At 36.2% G+C, this 16,328-nt stretch overlaps 1 protein-coding gene and 1 long non-coding RNA gene across 6 annotated transcripts in view; one reads left to right on the top strand and one right to left on the bottom strand.

The window, feature by feature from the left end:
- The window catches only part of LOC140528262 (uncharacterized), a 76,293-nt gene that overhangs the window by 50,358 nt on the left and 9,607 nt on the right, over positions 1-16,328 (top strand). Inside the window, exons 3-4 of the long non-coding RNA XR_011975129.1 lie at positions 2,164-2,264; positions 10,114-10,220. This is a non-coding gene — a long non-coding RNA (uncharacterized lncRNA). The remainder of the gene's footprint in view (positions 1-2,163; positions 2,265-10,113; positions 10,221-16,328) is intronic.
- Positions 1-16,328, bottom strand: part of LOC140528260 (uncharacterized) — a 75,900-nt gene that overhangs the window by 56,806 nt on the left and 2,766 nt on the right. For all 5 annotated transcript variants that reach the window (XM_072645947.1, XM_072645946.1, XM_072645949.1 and 2 more), the window contains 4 exons: positions 13,685-13,756; positions 10,479-10,550; positions 1,831-1,902; positions 845-925 (listed from right to left, as the gene is read on the bottom strand). In XM_072645947.1, the coding sequence (XP_072502048.1) occupies positions 845-925; positions 1,831-1,902; positions 10,479-10,550; positions 13,685-13,756 (297 nt within the window). The remainder of the gene's footprint in view (positions 1-844; positions 926-1,830; positions 1,903-10,478; positions 10,551-13,684; positions 13,757-16,328) is intronic.

Below are 16,328 nucleotides of genomic sequence, written 5' to 3'. Positions count from 1 at the left end.
TTCAGATTCTCTGAAGCCTACCTCAACTCTTTCCAACCTGATCTAGTGTCATGAAGTCAGAAGCTGAACTCCTAAAATGCCACAAATGTGTTTCAAAAAAGCAAAACTTGATCTTTACTACAATGCTCTAACAAGCATGGGAGGACTGGTTCATCAATTTCAAAGGTTTGCTCTAAGTGAAAGTAGTTATTAATGTTTTATATTAATGGAGAATTAAATTTAAGAATTGGGCAAGTCTATTAGCCTCTTTGTACCTTGGTTTCCTCATCTGTAAAATGTACACCATGACACTCTACCTCCCAAAGGTTCTTGACAATTCTTCTTAAACTTTTTCCACTAGTGACCCCTTTTAACCCAAGAAATGTTTACATGACCCTGGGTATATAGGTATATAAAATAGGCATACAAATCAAACATTTTCTGATAATAAATCATAAATAAATTTATTTCAAAACAACTCTTTGGTCTATGCAAAATTTTACCATTTGTTAAAGACAGTAGTTCTGAATCTGAGCAGAGGTGTTTCTGGCAGTGTTTGTTGGTGTTGCAAGGTGTGAAGGCATGTGCACTTGTTGTGTGTTCGGAACCAAGCAATGCAGCAGGGACAAGCACTGACAGAAATACCTCAAATTAACTGTGTGTTTGATTCTGAATTAATTTTTGGTTGCTGCGCATTCAGAAACCTTTCGCTGTTGCCAAATTTTTTGTGACCCCCACATTCAGTTACGCAACCCCATATGGGCTTTCAACCCACAGTTTAAGAAGCACTGGACTAAAACATAACTAACCAACAAGGGGCAAAATCTAGTAAATAATTTTTATATATCTATTTTATTACACTTACAACTTCTGCAAAAACTGCATTCCGTGCCAGGCTTGAAATGTTCCATGACTGAGTTTTTTGAGTAAATTGCAACTAAGGTTTCTAAAAAAAGATAAAAGCAAAAATACCTTCTTTCATGCATTTATTGATGTCCTAATTTATATATGAGTATAATAAAACATTTACTTACTAGTGCATAATATTAATTTAGTTGATTAATATTTAATTAGCCCCCATTAGGCAACTTCCACTGTGCAAGGTATTATTTCCTTATAATAATCTTGTAAATAGGGCAAGTCCTTTCACTTTCTTGGCAAATCCATTTTACTCTACCACGAAGCCACTGAAATAGATGACAGTCTCTTTGGGACCATATTTTCTCACCTTTGAAATAAGGGGAAGGGAGGGGGTGAGCTGGATAAGCTCAGAGGACACTTTCAGTTCTAAAATTATATGATTTGTATTTTCATATTCACACATATGCTTTAGTGTTAGATATAGAATGAGCACTCCCCATTCCTGGAATGAACTCCTTCCTCTGCCTGATAGAAATCCTACCTTCTTTGAAGGCTTGGTTCAAGTAACACTTCCCACTAGAGGGACTCCAGTCCTGATCTCCCCAGTTGCTAGTGTCCTTCCCACTGCAAAATATATATTTGTACATATTTTGCATTTACTTATGTTCGTATTGTTTCTTCCCAATCAACTGTAAACTCCTTGAGGCTAGGGCGATTTCATTTTTGTCTTTGAATTATCCCAAAGTAGGCATTTAATAAATGCTTGTTGAATGAATGCAAGCACTAACTAAATAACTGTTAAATATTTATTAACCAAATAATTGTTGATCTTTGTTTTTTCTAATGCAAGTTCTCCAATCTACTCTTTTACTATAAGTTTTCCAGTAGTCTACCACTTTTCCACTAACAAAATTTTAATTCTCTAATACCAAAGAATCATATTTTATGGAAACATTTTCAATATAAAATGAAGAAATGGTTTTAACTTACAAAAATTGCAGAAAAGGTAATGGTTCAAATGCACTCTTCTCAATAACATGGATTTTATTGCAGGATAAGTCCCTATAAAAATTAAAAGGAAAACAATTCAAACTCTGACATCTTTCAATAGTAATGATTAAGCTACTGCTTTAATTGGCTGGCTATTTTTTTTAGATATCTAATTTAAGTGAATGTATTGTATTATTTAAAATATTGTCTTCTTAGTCAATAAGTAATTTTCATTCAACAATTTCATAATTGTTAGCTTATTCTTCGAGAACTTGTAATTTTGACCCCCTTTCTTGCTTTTTAAAAAATTTCTTTGGATATCGCCAACAAAAGGATTTGCAAATGAAGGTTTTAACTGATACAGATGAAGAATACATGAAGCTAGGATAGTGACCAGATGACATCTTGAAGTATCTTTCCAGTTATCAAATTACGTGAGTCAAAGAACTTTTATTCAACTATGTGAATCTAATTTATTACCCTTAAAGAGAAACCCCCAAGTTATTGTTCCATCAGTTCCTCTTTTGTGTAGCTCCATATGTCTAGGTGATTATCAGGAGAAATAAAGTGGAAAAGAGTTACTTTTTCAACTATTGATAGGTATTTTCCAGACAGAATCCAGAATTTAAAAGTTGGAATGAATCTCTGTGACCATTTATTTAAATTTATACTTGAAAAAGAATTACAGTATTCCTAAAAAGTGGTAATCCAGGATTTGTGTGAAGACCTCCAGTGAAAATTTATGACCTTTCAAGATAGCACATTCCACTTTTGGTTAGCTCTAAATGTTAGAAAATGCTTCCCAACATCAAGCTCAAATTTGCCTCTTTGGAACTTCTGCCCATAACTCCTGATTCCCTCTACTCCCACCCTGGGGCCAAAACAGAGCAAAACTAATATCTCTTGCACTTGACAGCCCTGGAAAAAATTAAAGATCACTATTGTGTTTCCCTTAAGTCTTCTCTTATTTAGTATAAACACCCTCAGTTCTTTTAAAGCTCATGAGGAATGAACTCGTAGCCCAGTAGCATTCTGGTTGCCCTTCTCTGGATACTTTCCAGTTTATCAATCTTCTTCCTGAAATGTAGTGCTCAGAATTGAATATAATACTCCAGATATTAGCAGGACTATTACCTACTTATTCTAGAATGCTCTATCTAACTGAAAACAGTCTAAGACATCACTTCAAATTTAAACTGGGGCCTGGGAAATGACCTTAATTTAGAAAGGCTAAGGTCATCCGTGGGCCATTATTAGTCATAGTGACTTTTGTCCTGCCAACAGATTTCAATAACTCCAGAGGAGAAAGTGAGGCTAACAGCTTTGTGAAGCTTTGCCTCCCTTAAATCCAAATTCACTCATATGTCAAGACATCACAAAGTCTTTGGTGCTCTTCGAAAGCAAAGGACAAACAACAAGATATCACTAACCTTCCTGCCTATCCTTTCATACTGTTGACTTGCATTGAGCTTTTAGCATGCCAAAACCAAATCAGGATATTTTTCAGGCAAATTTCTAATTAATCATGCCTTCATCTTGAACTTATGAAGTTAATTTGCTTAAACTATGATTTTATATTCTGAATCAACCTAATTTGAATATTGCCTAGTCCACAATTTTTCATTTTCCCCCACAAGAATAGGATGAGAGACTTTGTCATAAGCTTGGCTAAAATCTAGGTAAATTTTAACTATAGCATTACTAATTAATCAGTTTAGTAATACTGTTTTTTTTAAAAATGGAAAATAAAAATGTTAGTCTGACATGAACCGTTCTTAATGAAGCTATGCTGGGTTTTTTTTTGTATAGCCCTTTCTAGATGTTCACTAACCAGCCCTTTAAGAAGACATTCAAAAATTTTGACAAGAGTTGAAGTCAAGCTCACTGGTTTATATTTGAGACACTCCATTTCCTCTCTTTACTTGAAAATTCTTATGGCACCTCTCTCATTCCCTGAAATTTTCAAGAAAGCTAATTAAGAGGACTACCTTCTTAATTGAGGATTTCTGTAGCATAGCTTAAAATATAGCAGGGACTGTCTTCTGAGAACAGAGTATACCTAACTAAGTGAAGTAAGAATATATTTGCCTGATGTCTTTTAAATCTGTCAAAAGAATTTTAAATTGAAAAGGGGGAAAGAAAACTGCCTATGTACATTCACAAAACTACTTTAGAGATTAGTTGCAATGAGAAGAGCAGCAGTTGAGATTTACTGAAGCTCAAAAGCAGAAATAAAAAGAACCCATGAATTCCAAAGTTTACCAACAAATGCACAAAGTTCATGCAGCAAAGAAGAACAACAAAGGTTCTAATGCAAGGAGGAAGATCTGACTTCACATATATTGTATTGTGTATGTTAGTATGTAATATGTGCTTGGATTACTATGGAATTACTATGGAAACAGGAAACTCAAGCATATCCTAGCTATCCTCTTTGAACGTGGCCTTTTTGGTCTGTTTTGGAATACAAGTAGGAGAGAAAAAAGACTTGAAGAGAAAACTTGGCATTCCAGATTGCTGGTTCCTACCACCTGGGGAAGAAACATATAGGCAAAGTCAAGCGGGGTACCTGATCTCTTGCATCCTGGCTCTCCTATGAACTAAGTATCCCTAAACTTAACTGATGTAAAAGGCAAAAGCCAGCCAAACATGAACAAGACTAGTACTCTAAGGAATGATTCTGCTGCATGTGGGGCACATACCCCTTAAATAAGCCTGAAAGGAAAAAAAAAACAAACCCTGTACATGGGAACCAACAAACATTTCTTACAGCTGGGAGTCCCAACACAATGAAGGAATGAGTTTTGCTTAACTATGCATATTTGGTACAAAGATTTTGTTTTGTTTTCAAGGGTAGAGAAGTGGAAAAGAGAAAACATTTTTGTTAATTAAAAAATTAAATTAAAAAAGAAGAAAAAGACAAAAGAAAATTTGTGAATTATGGAGCAGACATTCCAAGAGGCATAATAAAAAGGTTAGGCAGATCTGGAGAGCAACACTCTTGCTTATTGTGCCACTGTGCAACTTTTCATGTTTACCGTTTAAGTAAACTAGCACTCTAAACTATCACTCTAGCCTATAGGGAAAGCAAAGTGTCTTTCTCAGAGTTAAGCATGGCTTGCTGTGAGCATGGCTTTCTCACAAGAGCTTCTACTTTTTAAAACAGCTCTTCCTCCTCAGAGAGAGGGACCCACACATATTAATTCCCAGGTACTGTCTCCTGTGAGATAATTTGAATGATCAAATTCTTCCTGAGTGGTCTCCCCAGCTTAATTTTTTGCAGTCGTCTAAGTCTTTTACATTTCTTTTCAATGTTTCATGCTCTTTGTCTATACCTAATATCAAGAGACTTCTGTGCATTTTAATACCGATTACACCAAAATACTTTTCAACCAATGCATTCATATTCTCAAGAGATTATTCCATGTTTAAGATATCCAAAAATATGAGTAATATTAACTTAAATACACCATACCAGAGCCTAGGACTAACAGAAGACAGATAACTAGGGGGCAGATATGAGGGTAGGTGGGTAGAGCAGCACTGGAGGTTTTAAGACAAGTCCCTGATCTAAGCTGTGCTCTCTGTGTGTCCATTCTTCTGCTTTCACATAACAGTAAAAAATCACAATAATCTTTACATCACTGATCTTGAGTTAGCTACTGACATCAAAATCAACTGAAATGTGGCAAACACTAAGAAACAGAGAAGTCCTGCAAAGAAGGACTCAACTGCTACTGCTCTAGCGTGGGCCATGGGAGCAAAGCAAGAGACATAGATTTTTGTCCTACCACTGGACTTCTGGAAGAGAGAGTGAGGTTGATGACTTTGTGCAGTTCTGCCTCACTTAAATCTAATTCACTCATGAGTCAAGACTTCACCCTGCGATGTCATTGGTCCTTTGAAAATGAAGGACAAACAATAACAACAACAAATCAGCAGATGCAAATTTGAAGGTAGAAGACCACAGAGGATTTGCTGTTGTTCAGTTGTGTTTGACCTTTCCTGACCCCATGTGGGGTTTTCTTGGCAAAGACACTGGAGTAGTTTGCCATTTCCTTCTCCAGCTCATTTTACAGAACAGGAAACTGAGGCAAACAGTGTTAAGCGACTTGCCCTGGGGCACACAGCCAGTAAGTGTTAGAGGCCAGATGTGAACACTGGAAAACTTATCTTCCTGATTCTAAGCCTGGCACTCTATGCACTACACCACCTAGCTGCCCCAGCATAGAGGATTAGTCAAGAGATAGAACAGTGGATAAAACTCTTTTCCTTAGAGAGGTAAAGGACCAAGAGAACATAGGCTATGGAGGCTAGATACAAGAACACTTCCACTAGAATATAAACCAGAGAAGCAGACTCATCTTCTGTTATAGTTGTAGATTAGGTAGCCATATATTTGTTGGATGCACTAGTGAATAAAATGCAGCACTAGTCTTTCAGAGGCTAAAATGTCTGGAACCAGCATTGGGAAAAGAAGATAGGGTCCAAGGAAGGAGACTGCCTCAGGCCCTAAGACTTTGTCATCAGTACCTTATGGATCTATTCCACCTGAACTCGTAAGCCTTTATGCTCAGGTGATGGTGAAGATAGATAATTCAGACAATGCTAAACAGAGGGCAGAGGATCTCAAATTACTATCTTAATCAATTTATGAGATTTTTGAAGAAAGTACCTTTACAACCTATGAAGGAGCTTGGACTTGGTGGATTGATTAACTAAGCCTACTCATATCTGGGATAGGTCAAGGTGATCTTCAAGCTCCCCAAGGAATATTTGTTAGTGTCAGTAGGAAAATGGACACCTCTGCTCTAGTATGCTGAGTTCCACCTATTCTCACTAAAATGTCAGCAAATTCAAAATACTAGCAGGATACTATAAACAACAAGTAGGGACCCAATACCTTTACACTTTGTTTATACATCCTGTGCAGAAGCTTACAAGAGAAGAGAAATAAGGGATGGTTGTGAGAGCACTGACTTTTCAAACTCAAGAGTATATACTGAGTTATTTAGTTTTGTTGACTTCTGAGTACTGTACTTTGGACTCACTGTAACTTGACCCTAACATTGTGATACCATTTTGGTCCTCTTTGAGAATGAAGGACAACAATCAAGTACCAGAAGAGTGGAAAGATAGTTTGAGGACAATTGTATACTTGATGTAGGAATGAGACATGGGATATTTCCATGTTGAATCCTCTAGAATCCAATTCACTAACTCACATTCTATGAATTATCTAGAAAGATTCCTTTGTCTTTGGTGGAAGACCTTATAAACCATCTGAAAGAACTTCTAGTTAATGGCATCATCACAGAATCTAGTAGTCTGAATGTATCACCTGATTGGTAAAGAAAAAAAATAGAGGGATTCAAATATATATATATATACTACCTACACTTTGAACAAAATAACAAAAGCAGGTCAGTAATTATGGCATGATTTCAAGATTCCTTAGATTGAGCAGCCAGTGATTCTCAATTTTAGGTTTACATAGTGGATTTTATCATATCCCAATGGCTGAAGAAGATAGAGTAAAGACTGCTTTCATATGCCTAGCTGGACATATATATATATATATATATATATATATATATATATATATATATATATATATATATATATATATACATATATATATACCAGTTTGAACATACGTTCCAAGGCATACTGGGAACATCCACCACTTTCCGATGTCTGATAAAGTACCCAGAGATATGAATTAACTGGATGTGTTGATGTACCTAGATGATCTCATTGTCTTTGGAAAGATGTCTTTGGAAGAACTTGAAGAGAGATTACTGAAAGAGAATGTTAGATTGGCCAGAGAAAGTCTGAAGGCAGCAATAAATTGATATAATTTTTGGAGATATTCACTGACAGACGCATTTTTGCAGATTCTCTGTGTCACATAATATTTCAATAAAGCATTATCCAGAGAAAATAGAAACACTCTTGAATTGGCTACATCCACAGAATAGTTGAGATTTAAGAACTTTTATAGTTTTGCTATTTATCCCAAGTTTGTTAAGACCAATGTTGCTATTTTTGCTAATTCATTGGCCTCATTGATGCATAAATGATTAAAGTGACTCAGAATCAGAAGGTCAAGAAATGTCAAATTCTCTGAAAACCTACAAAGCTATTTGGAGTTCAACGAGCAGACAAATGTGAACAAGGATTCAAAGATTTAGTCAATTGCCTCGTACATGTGCCAGTGTTGGTCTGTGAGGATTCAAGCAAGCTTTTTGTCCTACACAAAGATGTTAGCTCGGAGGGCTTGGAAGCTGTCCTGTATCAAGAGAGTAATAATGGTCTCCAGTAATTAACTGCAATCTCACCAACATGCCCCATTCATTCTCAGCCAAAGTAAAGGCTTATTCCTCAGTTTCTGACTCTTAAAGCCTGCTCAGAAACTTGCAGGGTTGCAGGGGAAAGGAAAAAGAGGAGCCAGAGCTCAGAAATTAAATGTACCACAAAACTCTACTCATCACATTTCCGCCCACATGGCATGAAGAAACAAGATGGTGCACAGACTTCTCTCATCAGGTTTTACTCTGCCAGAAGTCTTCCAAAACAGGCCCAGAAATCAAAGTTTAAAAAAATGTCACTAAAGGGCCAACTCTGGATTAGTATCTACATAGCCTAGATTGGCAAAAAGGGACATCCAGAAGTCTAGAAGGCAACTAAGGAAGGAGACTCAGCTAGAAGATCCTGGTGAGGCAAGTGCTCTAGCCAGAAAGCTTCAGGGCATTCAAGTAGGCTTTCTGCTGTGGAACCAAAAGAATTTAGCATTCTAGAGAGGAAGCCCTAAGGTGCTTTAAGGCCCTGAATGGAAGTAGCGACAGGCCTAATCAATAGATTGGATATGGAAGGTGAGAGATAGTAAGGAGTCAAGGATTAGCACCCTAAATTGCAAGTTTGAGGGAATGAGATGATGGTATTGCCCTCAGTAGTTATATGAAACGTGGGAGGGGTAAAGGGCTTTGTGGTTCTAGTTGGATATCTTTAGCTTAAGATATCTGCTGAATAAGTAGTTTGAGATATCTGAAAGGAAGTTGGACATGTGAGAAGGAGGAAGTCAGTCAGTGAACAGATTGGGTCAGAATAGGTAGATTTGAGAATCATCAGCATAGAGGTGGTAATTAAATCCATGGGAGCTTATGAGCTCACCAAATGAAGAAGTGTAAAGAAATAAAGAGAAGAGGGCCCAAGACAGAATCTCTTGGGACACCTGTGTATAGAGGGAATGCTTTAGATAAGGATCCAGCAAAGGAGACAGAGGAGTGATCATGTAAGTAGAAGAAGAACTAGGAAAGAGTGGTATCCCAAAAAACCTAGAGAGAAGACAGTATCAAAGAGGAGAAGGTGATCAACAGTTAATCTGATAGGTGTGAAGTGATTCCTCAGAATTATTTTAATTTGCATTTCTCTAATTAGTGATTTAGAGCATTTTTCATATGACTACTGATAGCTTTGATTTCTTCTTCTGAAAACTGCCTTTTCCTATCCTTTGACCATGTATCAATTGGGGAATGGTTCTTATTTTGATAAATTTGGCCCAGTTCCCTAGATATTTGAGAAATGAGGTCTTTATCAGAGGGGAAAAAAAAGCTGTAATTCCCCGCCCCCCCCCCCCCCCCCCCCCGCACCAGTTTCCTGTTTTCTTTCTAATTTTAACTGCATTGGTTTTATTTGTGCAAAACCTTTTTAATTTGAAGTGACCTTGTGACCTTTTTTCATTATTTTCCTTGAAATTGTTAACCTTTTGTATCTCCTGATAAATTTTATCTTTTCTTTTGCTTTTCTTTGTATTCCCAGTGAAAAAAGGTCACAAGGAACAAAGCCTTCACACAAGGAATTATCAGCTATCAAACTATACTACAAAGCAGTGATCATCAGAAATATTTGATTTGATAATACTGGCATTTGATTTAATTATTTTTTTTAAAAATTGGTATTATGAGCAGTAGAACAGATAAGGTGCACAACATATGGAAGCAAATGATAAAAGCAGATCTATGATCTCAAAGATCCCTACAACTGTGGTAGGGGCTCACTACGTGAAAAAAAAACTGCTGGGAAAATGAGGAACTATTAAGGTTAAATTGTGCTTGATCAAGGTTTGAATAATTAATAAACATGAAGACTCTGAATGAAATTTTATTCTATTCCCTGGAGCATTCATCAAACAAATTACATACTTAACTTTGACTTTTCTTTTTTCTTTTTTTTTTTGCTAAAGCTCACACTTAATATAAATCTCCTCCAAATCATTTCCAGACACTGACAAACCAGTTTCCTGTGGACATGGAAGACAACATAAACACATGGTTGAGAGGGCCAGACTGTGAATCCTGGCCTTTCCCCTCATGCCTGGATGACCTCAGGTGACACTTTACTATTGACAGCTTTAGTGACCTTATCAATAAAATAAATGCTATTGGACTAGATAATCTTTAGTAGCCAACTCTAAATATATGATTTTTTTCTTTGAAGGATAATTATGTTAAGAACCATTCACCACACTTTTTCATGTCATTGAGGTTTTTTCTTGTGTTTCGTCTGTTGTGTGATTTAGAGGAAAATTTCGTAGACATTATATGCCTAAAACATTATTGGTGCTTATTACATAGCAAGTGACTTACAAATACTGAAGGGACAGCAGGCCTTCAAAGGAATTCTTGTCTACTTTGTGCAAAGCATTATCCTTGAGATTTCTGGAAAATGAAGAAGACATCTTTGGGGGCAAATGTCAAATTAGGACACCAATTTGTTCAGTGAGAGCTGCTTCATTTCTGAAAGGCAGTCACTAAAAAGAGTGATTGTCATCCTGACTTTTATCCCTTACCATCTGGTTGTTGTAAGTTAAATATGGTTAACTCTTATGCTTCATTTTTCATTCAACCTTACTTGCATCTTTCTAGGTTTGTCTCTCAGAGTTCTCTTCTCCTGAAACACTTGATTTAATTCTCACTTTCCATTAATAGAGCTAAAGAGCAGGATTCTCCCTACCCTCTATGCTTGTTCTAAATATATATGGATTCTACTTGAAATTCCCAACCAGAAATGGTAGCTCATTAGGGACAGCAACTGAAGCCAACATGTTGGTGGCACTAAAGAGAAATACCATTTCCACACTGATTAGTGGGTAATAAACCTTATGGTATACTTTCCTAGCTTGACCTTGGTAAGCTCAGCCCTCATTAGTTGCATTTATAAGCCATTCTTTCTGCTGCTGGACCTATTGTCATTCTTTCCCTTTTACCTCAGAACCAAAGAATAGATTTGCATAGAAACAGGCAGCAATAGTAGAAATGATCACCCTACGTATTCTAGACCTTCATAATGGTTTCAAATTTCAACAAATACCAAGTATAAACCAGGAAATAAGAAGCTACAATAAAATAACCCTAAAAGGAGAAACTTGCACTAAAGCTAATTGTAGAAACAAAAACTAGAATGAATTGCACTGATTTGCTGAGCCTCAAATATATTTTTAAACCATAAAATTAATGAAACTTTTTTTAAAAGTATAGATGGCATGGTAGCTACAGTACCAGGTCTGGAGTCAGGAAGATCTGAGTTCAAATCTGACCTCAGACACTTATTATCTGTGTGATCCTGGGCAAGTCACTTCACCCTGTTTGCCTCAGTTTCCTCATCTGTAAAATAAGGAAAGAAGAAGGAAATAGCCAACATTCCAGCATCTTTGCCAAGAAAACTCCAAATGGAGTCAAGAAGATTTGGACATGACTGAAACAACTTAACAACAACAAATAACAAACCAGTGTGAGCCAGAACCAAATCTGTATACTTTCTAAAACTGTTTAAAAGAAAAACATGTGAAGTAAATATTCCCTAAAGCAGAAGTCAAGTAACATTTTACTTTGTTGGAAAAAGTGGAAAAAGCATTGGCTCTGGAGTCCGAAAACCTTCATCTGAATCCTAGCTCTGCTCATTAGCTAGCTGGATGGGCTTTCCTCTTTTCCTCATTTGTAAAATTAGAGGTAGAATTAGAGGATTTCTTAGGTTTCTTTTTGCTTTAAATCCTATGGTTCTGTGGTCAAAATCTCTTACCTCACTATCCAAACAGTTGCCAAGTACATTTGATTCTGTCTCCTTAACATCTCATGCCTTCCCCTCTCCACTAACAAGTCAACTGGCCTCTTGACTGGATTATTGTAATAGTCCCCTAACTTATCTCCCTGCCTCCAGCCTCTCTTTTCTAATACATCCTTCACACAGCTGTCAAAATGATCTTCTTAATCCATAGGTTTAAGCTACCACTGCCTTTGGGGCTCCTTTGCTGTGTATAGGATAAACTCTTCAGTGCCATATTTAAGGTCCCCTATAATTTGATTCCAACAGATCCTTCTAGCCTTATTTCATACCATTCCTCTTCATCCTCATTCTGTTTCAGCTGAATTGGACTGCTAGATGATGTTTCATGATCTTTTCCTGACCTCTCCTGTCTCCATCCATTTGTACAGCCTGTACCTATTACTTACAGTATAGCTCTCTCTTCCTTTGAGGCCCAGCTCAGGTAATCTCTCCTCCATGAATTCTTTCCTGAATGCTCCTCACTCTTTAATGTTGTTTCTAATGTGTATTTGTTTCTCTCTAATAATTTTGTGTCAAAATGATATTGAAATCCTTAATAGGCTTTTGCTGTAGGACATTTAAATTATGCGTATATATACAACCCACAGACATACATATATATAGTTGTAGTTCAGTCATTTCAGTTCCATCTGACTCTCTGTGACCCCACTTAGGGTTTTCTTGGAAAAGACACTAGGATAGTTTGCCATTTCCTTCTCCAGCTCATTTTATAAATGAGAAAACTGAGGCAAACAGGGTGAAGTGACTTGCCCAGGGTCATACAACTAGTAAGTGTCTAAGGCCATATCTCCAGACCCAACAGTCTATTCACTGTGCCATCTAGCTGCCCCACATACATCTATCTACATCTATCTATCTATCTATCCATCTATCTATCTATCTATCTATCTATCTATCTATCTATCTATCTATCTATCTATCCATCTACCTACCTACCTACCTATCTATCTATCTATCTATCTATCTATCTATCTATCTATCTATCTATCTATCTATCTATCTATCTATCTATGTATCTGTCTGTCTGTCTGTCTGTCTGTCTGTCTATCTATCTATCTATCTATCTATCTATCTATCTATCTATCTATCCATCTACCTACCTACCTATCTATCTATCTATCTATCTATCTATCTATCTATCTATCTATCTATCTATCTATCTATCTATCTATCTATCTACATATCTATCTATCTATCTATCTATCTATCTATCTATCTATCTATCTATCTATCTATCCTCTAGTGTCCACATGAATAAAATAAACTGCACATTCTCATATTTCCTTATCAATCAAATACAAGGAGAAGCTAAATAAGCAGAGTTGAATCATTCACCATTTTCTTAGGTGGTTATGATGTTTTACTTGAATCAAATTGCTGCACTGACTTACTTCATTGTAATCACCACTTTTTGATAAATTTGCTTAATTGCTGTTATGACATATAAACCAGTTTGAACAAAAATTTAAAGGAAAAAAAGCGCTGATTATGTTTCAATAATTTTCCTTTCTCTCATAATTTGTATACATAGAATTCATAGTCTAAATGCCACCCATATGAAAGATGTTGCAATTTTATTCAGACAGAAAGGTGACCACTAATTCAAAAATGATTGGGATCAAGTGGAAAATCTTTGCTTCTCAAAAGATTCTAAACAGAATACTACAGATCAAAACTGATTTCAAAATGTGTCTAGTTCCACACATTTGCCTGATAAAGTTGTACTTACAGAGACTCAACCCAAGGGTACGACTTCCAGATACCTCTCTCAATGGTAGAAATAGAGTTCCCATGGAAATCTCTGTGAAAAGATACAGTTCATGTCACTAAATTAAAATGAGTACAGTCATGAAATTCTCATAGAGAATATTTCAACAAAAACCCCATGACAATAATTTCTAACTCTTGGTCTTCAACTTTGCAATTAATGCAAGGAAATTGGTCAAAGAAATTAACACAATCACAGAGGATAAGTAACAAAGAGAGGTAAGGCCATCTCCATAAAAAATGCTCTGTTCCTTTTCCCATTTATCCAGTTTTTTTTAATTTTCCTGCTCTGATCCCTCATAGCATTTTATTTGCACCTAACTTATGAAGTTATAGTTTATTTTATTTTATAATTGTTTTTGTATGCCATACCTTGTTGACCAAAGCATAAATGCCTTGAAAGCAGGGACCAAGTCTTACTTATTTTTTTCTCAAGTGTCTGTACACAGTAGGCATTTAACAAATGTTTGTTAAGTGAATCAATATTATCAAGTAAGTACAAAGTCACAATATGCCAGGCAATATCAAAATTGGGGATGAGTACCTTTTGGGGAATCTTTTCATATACATTAGTTGGTTTGGTAGGGTCTAAGGACAGCTGGAGGTTAAAGGAATGGTTTTAAAAAAATGGAACTGATGGGGAAAGTTGCATGCAAGCAGATTTCTATGACTCTAAGATACTCATGTTGAGGCCTTTCTCTTCCATTTTCCCAAATGGAATTTGTTTATATTACAATGTATCACCTATAGACCAAGGGGGCAACTGGGGTAGGGCAGAGCTGGGAATCAACACGTTCCAGATAAATTATAGTTACTCCATAAGCAACTATAAAGAAACTGATTGAAAGAAACTAAATAATTCCTTATATAATGAAAAAGATACAGCATAAGAAAATCCCCATAAACGATAAAAGGAGATACCAAGAAGCTTCAAACTTCATACATTTATTAATCACCTATATATGTGGAACACTGTGCTGGGAGCTGGGAAAGACACAAAAATTAAGATACAACTTTTGCTCTCAAAGAGCTCACAATCAAGGAGTGGACAAGATACATCCAAAAATAACCATGCTTTAGAAACAGGTAGGGTAGGCCACTGAGGTACCAGAAACCAGGGCTTCTTTGTATCTGATTCATTTCTCCTCTTTTTATTCAATAACAATGGATAATTCCCCATGGCCAGTCCTTTCACCCACTGTACTCTTCTCTATACTCTGCCTCATAGAATTTATTCACACTTACCACTTCAATTATCTCCTTTATGTAGTTTATTCCCAAATCTTTCAGTCCTTGACTTCTCTCCTGAAAAGCCCCATATATCTTAACTACCTAATAATGGACATTTTCACTTGAATGTCACATTATCTCAAACTCAACATATAAAAACTATATTGATTTTCTATTTTTGACATGGACTGTCTCCCTAACTTCCTTATTTCTGCCAAAGATACCATTGCTCTTTAACTCAACGTGAAAACTCTTCATGTAATGTTATTTTTTCCTGATCATTTCCCCCTCTCTTCAATAATATTATCACAACTCCATTCATTCACAAAACTCAGAATTAGGATGCTGCTGCAATGATCCAGGTATAAGGTGTTAAAGAAGATGGGAATGAGAATGAAAAAGGATATATTTCAGAAATTTTCAAAGGAAGAATCCATAGAACTTAATAACTTTTTGAATATGAGGGCAGGAAAAAGTCAAAGATAACTGCCTCCTCTTTTCCATACTATTTATTTCATTCTGTCCAGTGTTGCAAATAACCATCTGGTTGGATTCCCTGTTTCATCTTTCCATACTATGGTTCATCTTCTCTACTCAGCCATTAAATTGATCATCCTTAAGTACAGGCCAGCCATATTACCTTCTTATTCAGTGAACTTCATTGGCTCCCTATTACCTCTAGGATCAAGTAAAAATCCTCTGGAGATTATAGCTCTTCATAATCTGGCCCCTTCCTTGCCATTCTCCTTATACCATTTATTCCTCTACAACTTCCCCTAACCCTAACATTTTGCACAAGAAATCTCCCTATTCTAGGCATTTTCATTGGCTCTCCTCTGTGCTTAGAATTATCTCCCTCTGTCTGTCTTCTGATTTCCTTCAAGTCCCAACTAAAATGCCAACCTGAAAAAAATTCTTCCTAATCCTTTTAGTGCTTTCCCTTTGTTAATTATCTCTAATTTAGCCTGTATATCTTGTTTGTCCAAAGCTATTTGCATATCATCTCTTTAGACTGTGAGTGCAGGGACTTTTTTTTTTTTTTGCCTTTCTTTGTATCTTCAGTGTTAAGCACAATGCTTGGCACTTAATAAAAAATAGTGGATAGAGTGCTGGGCCTGGAGTTATAAAGGCTTGAGTTCAAATCTAGCCTCAGAAACTTAATAGCTGTGTGATCTTGGGCATCATCTGTTTGCCTCAGTATCCTCAACTGCAAAATGGGGTAATTACACCTACTTCAGGTTGAGAGGACCAAATGAGATATTTGTAAAGTGCTTAGTACAGTATCTGGCACATAGTATGTACTTAATAAATGCTTACTGACTTGTCTAGACTGAATTGTTAGCTAACTTTTATGTATGTTGTGTTTTCCGTACTAT

The sequence above is a fragment of the Notamacropus eugenii genome, chromosome 2, assembly GCF_028372415.1.
Source record: "Notamacropus eugenii isolate mMacEug1 chromosome 2, mMacEug1.pri_v2, whole genome shotgun sequence".
Lineage (NCBI taxonomy): Eukaryota > Metazoa > Chordata > Mammalia > Diprotodontia > Macropodidae > Notamacropus > Notamacropus eugenii.
The sequence above is the reverse complement of the archived record's forward strand: the minus strand, read 5'-3'. Positions and strand labels throughout refer to the sequence as shown.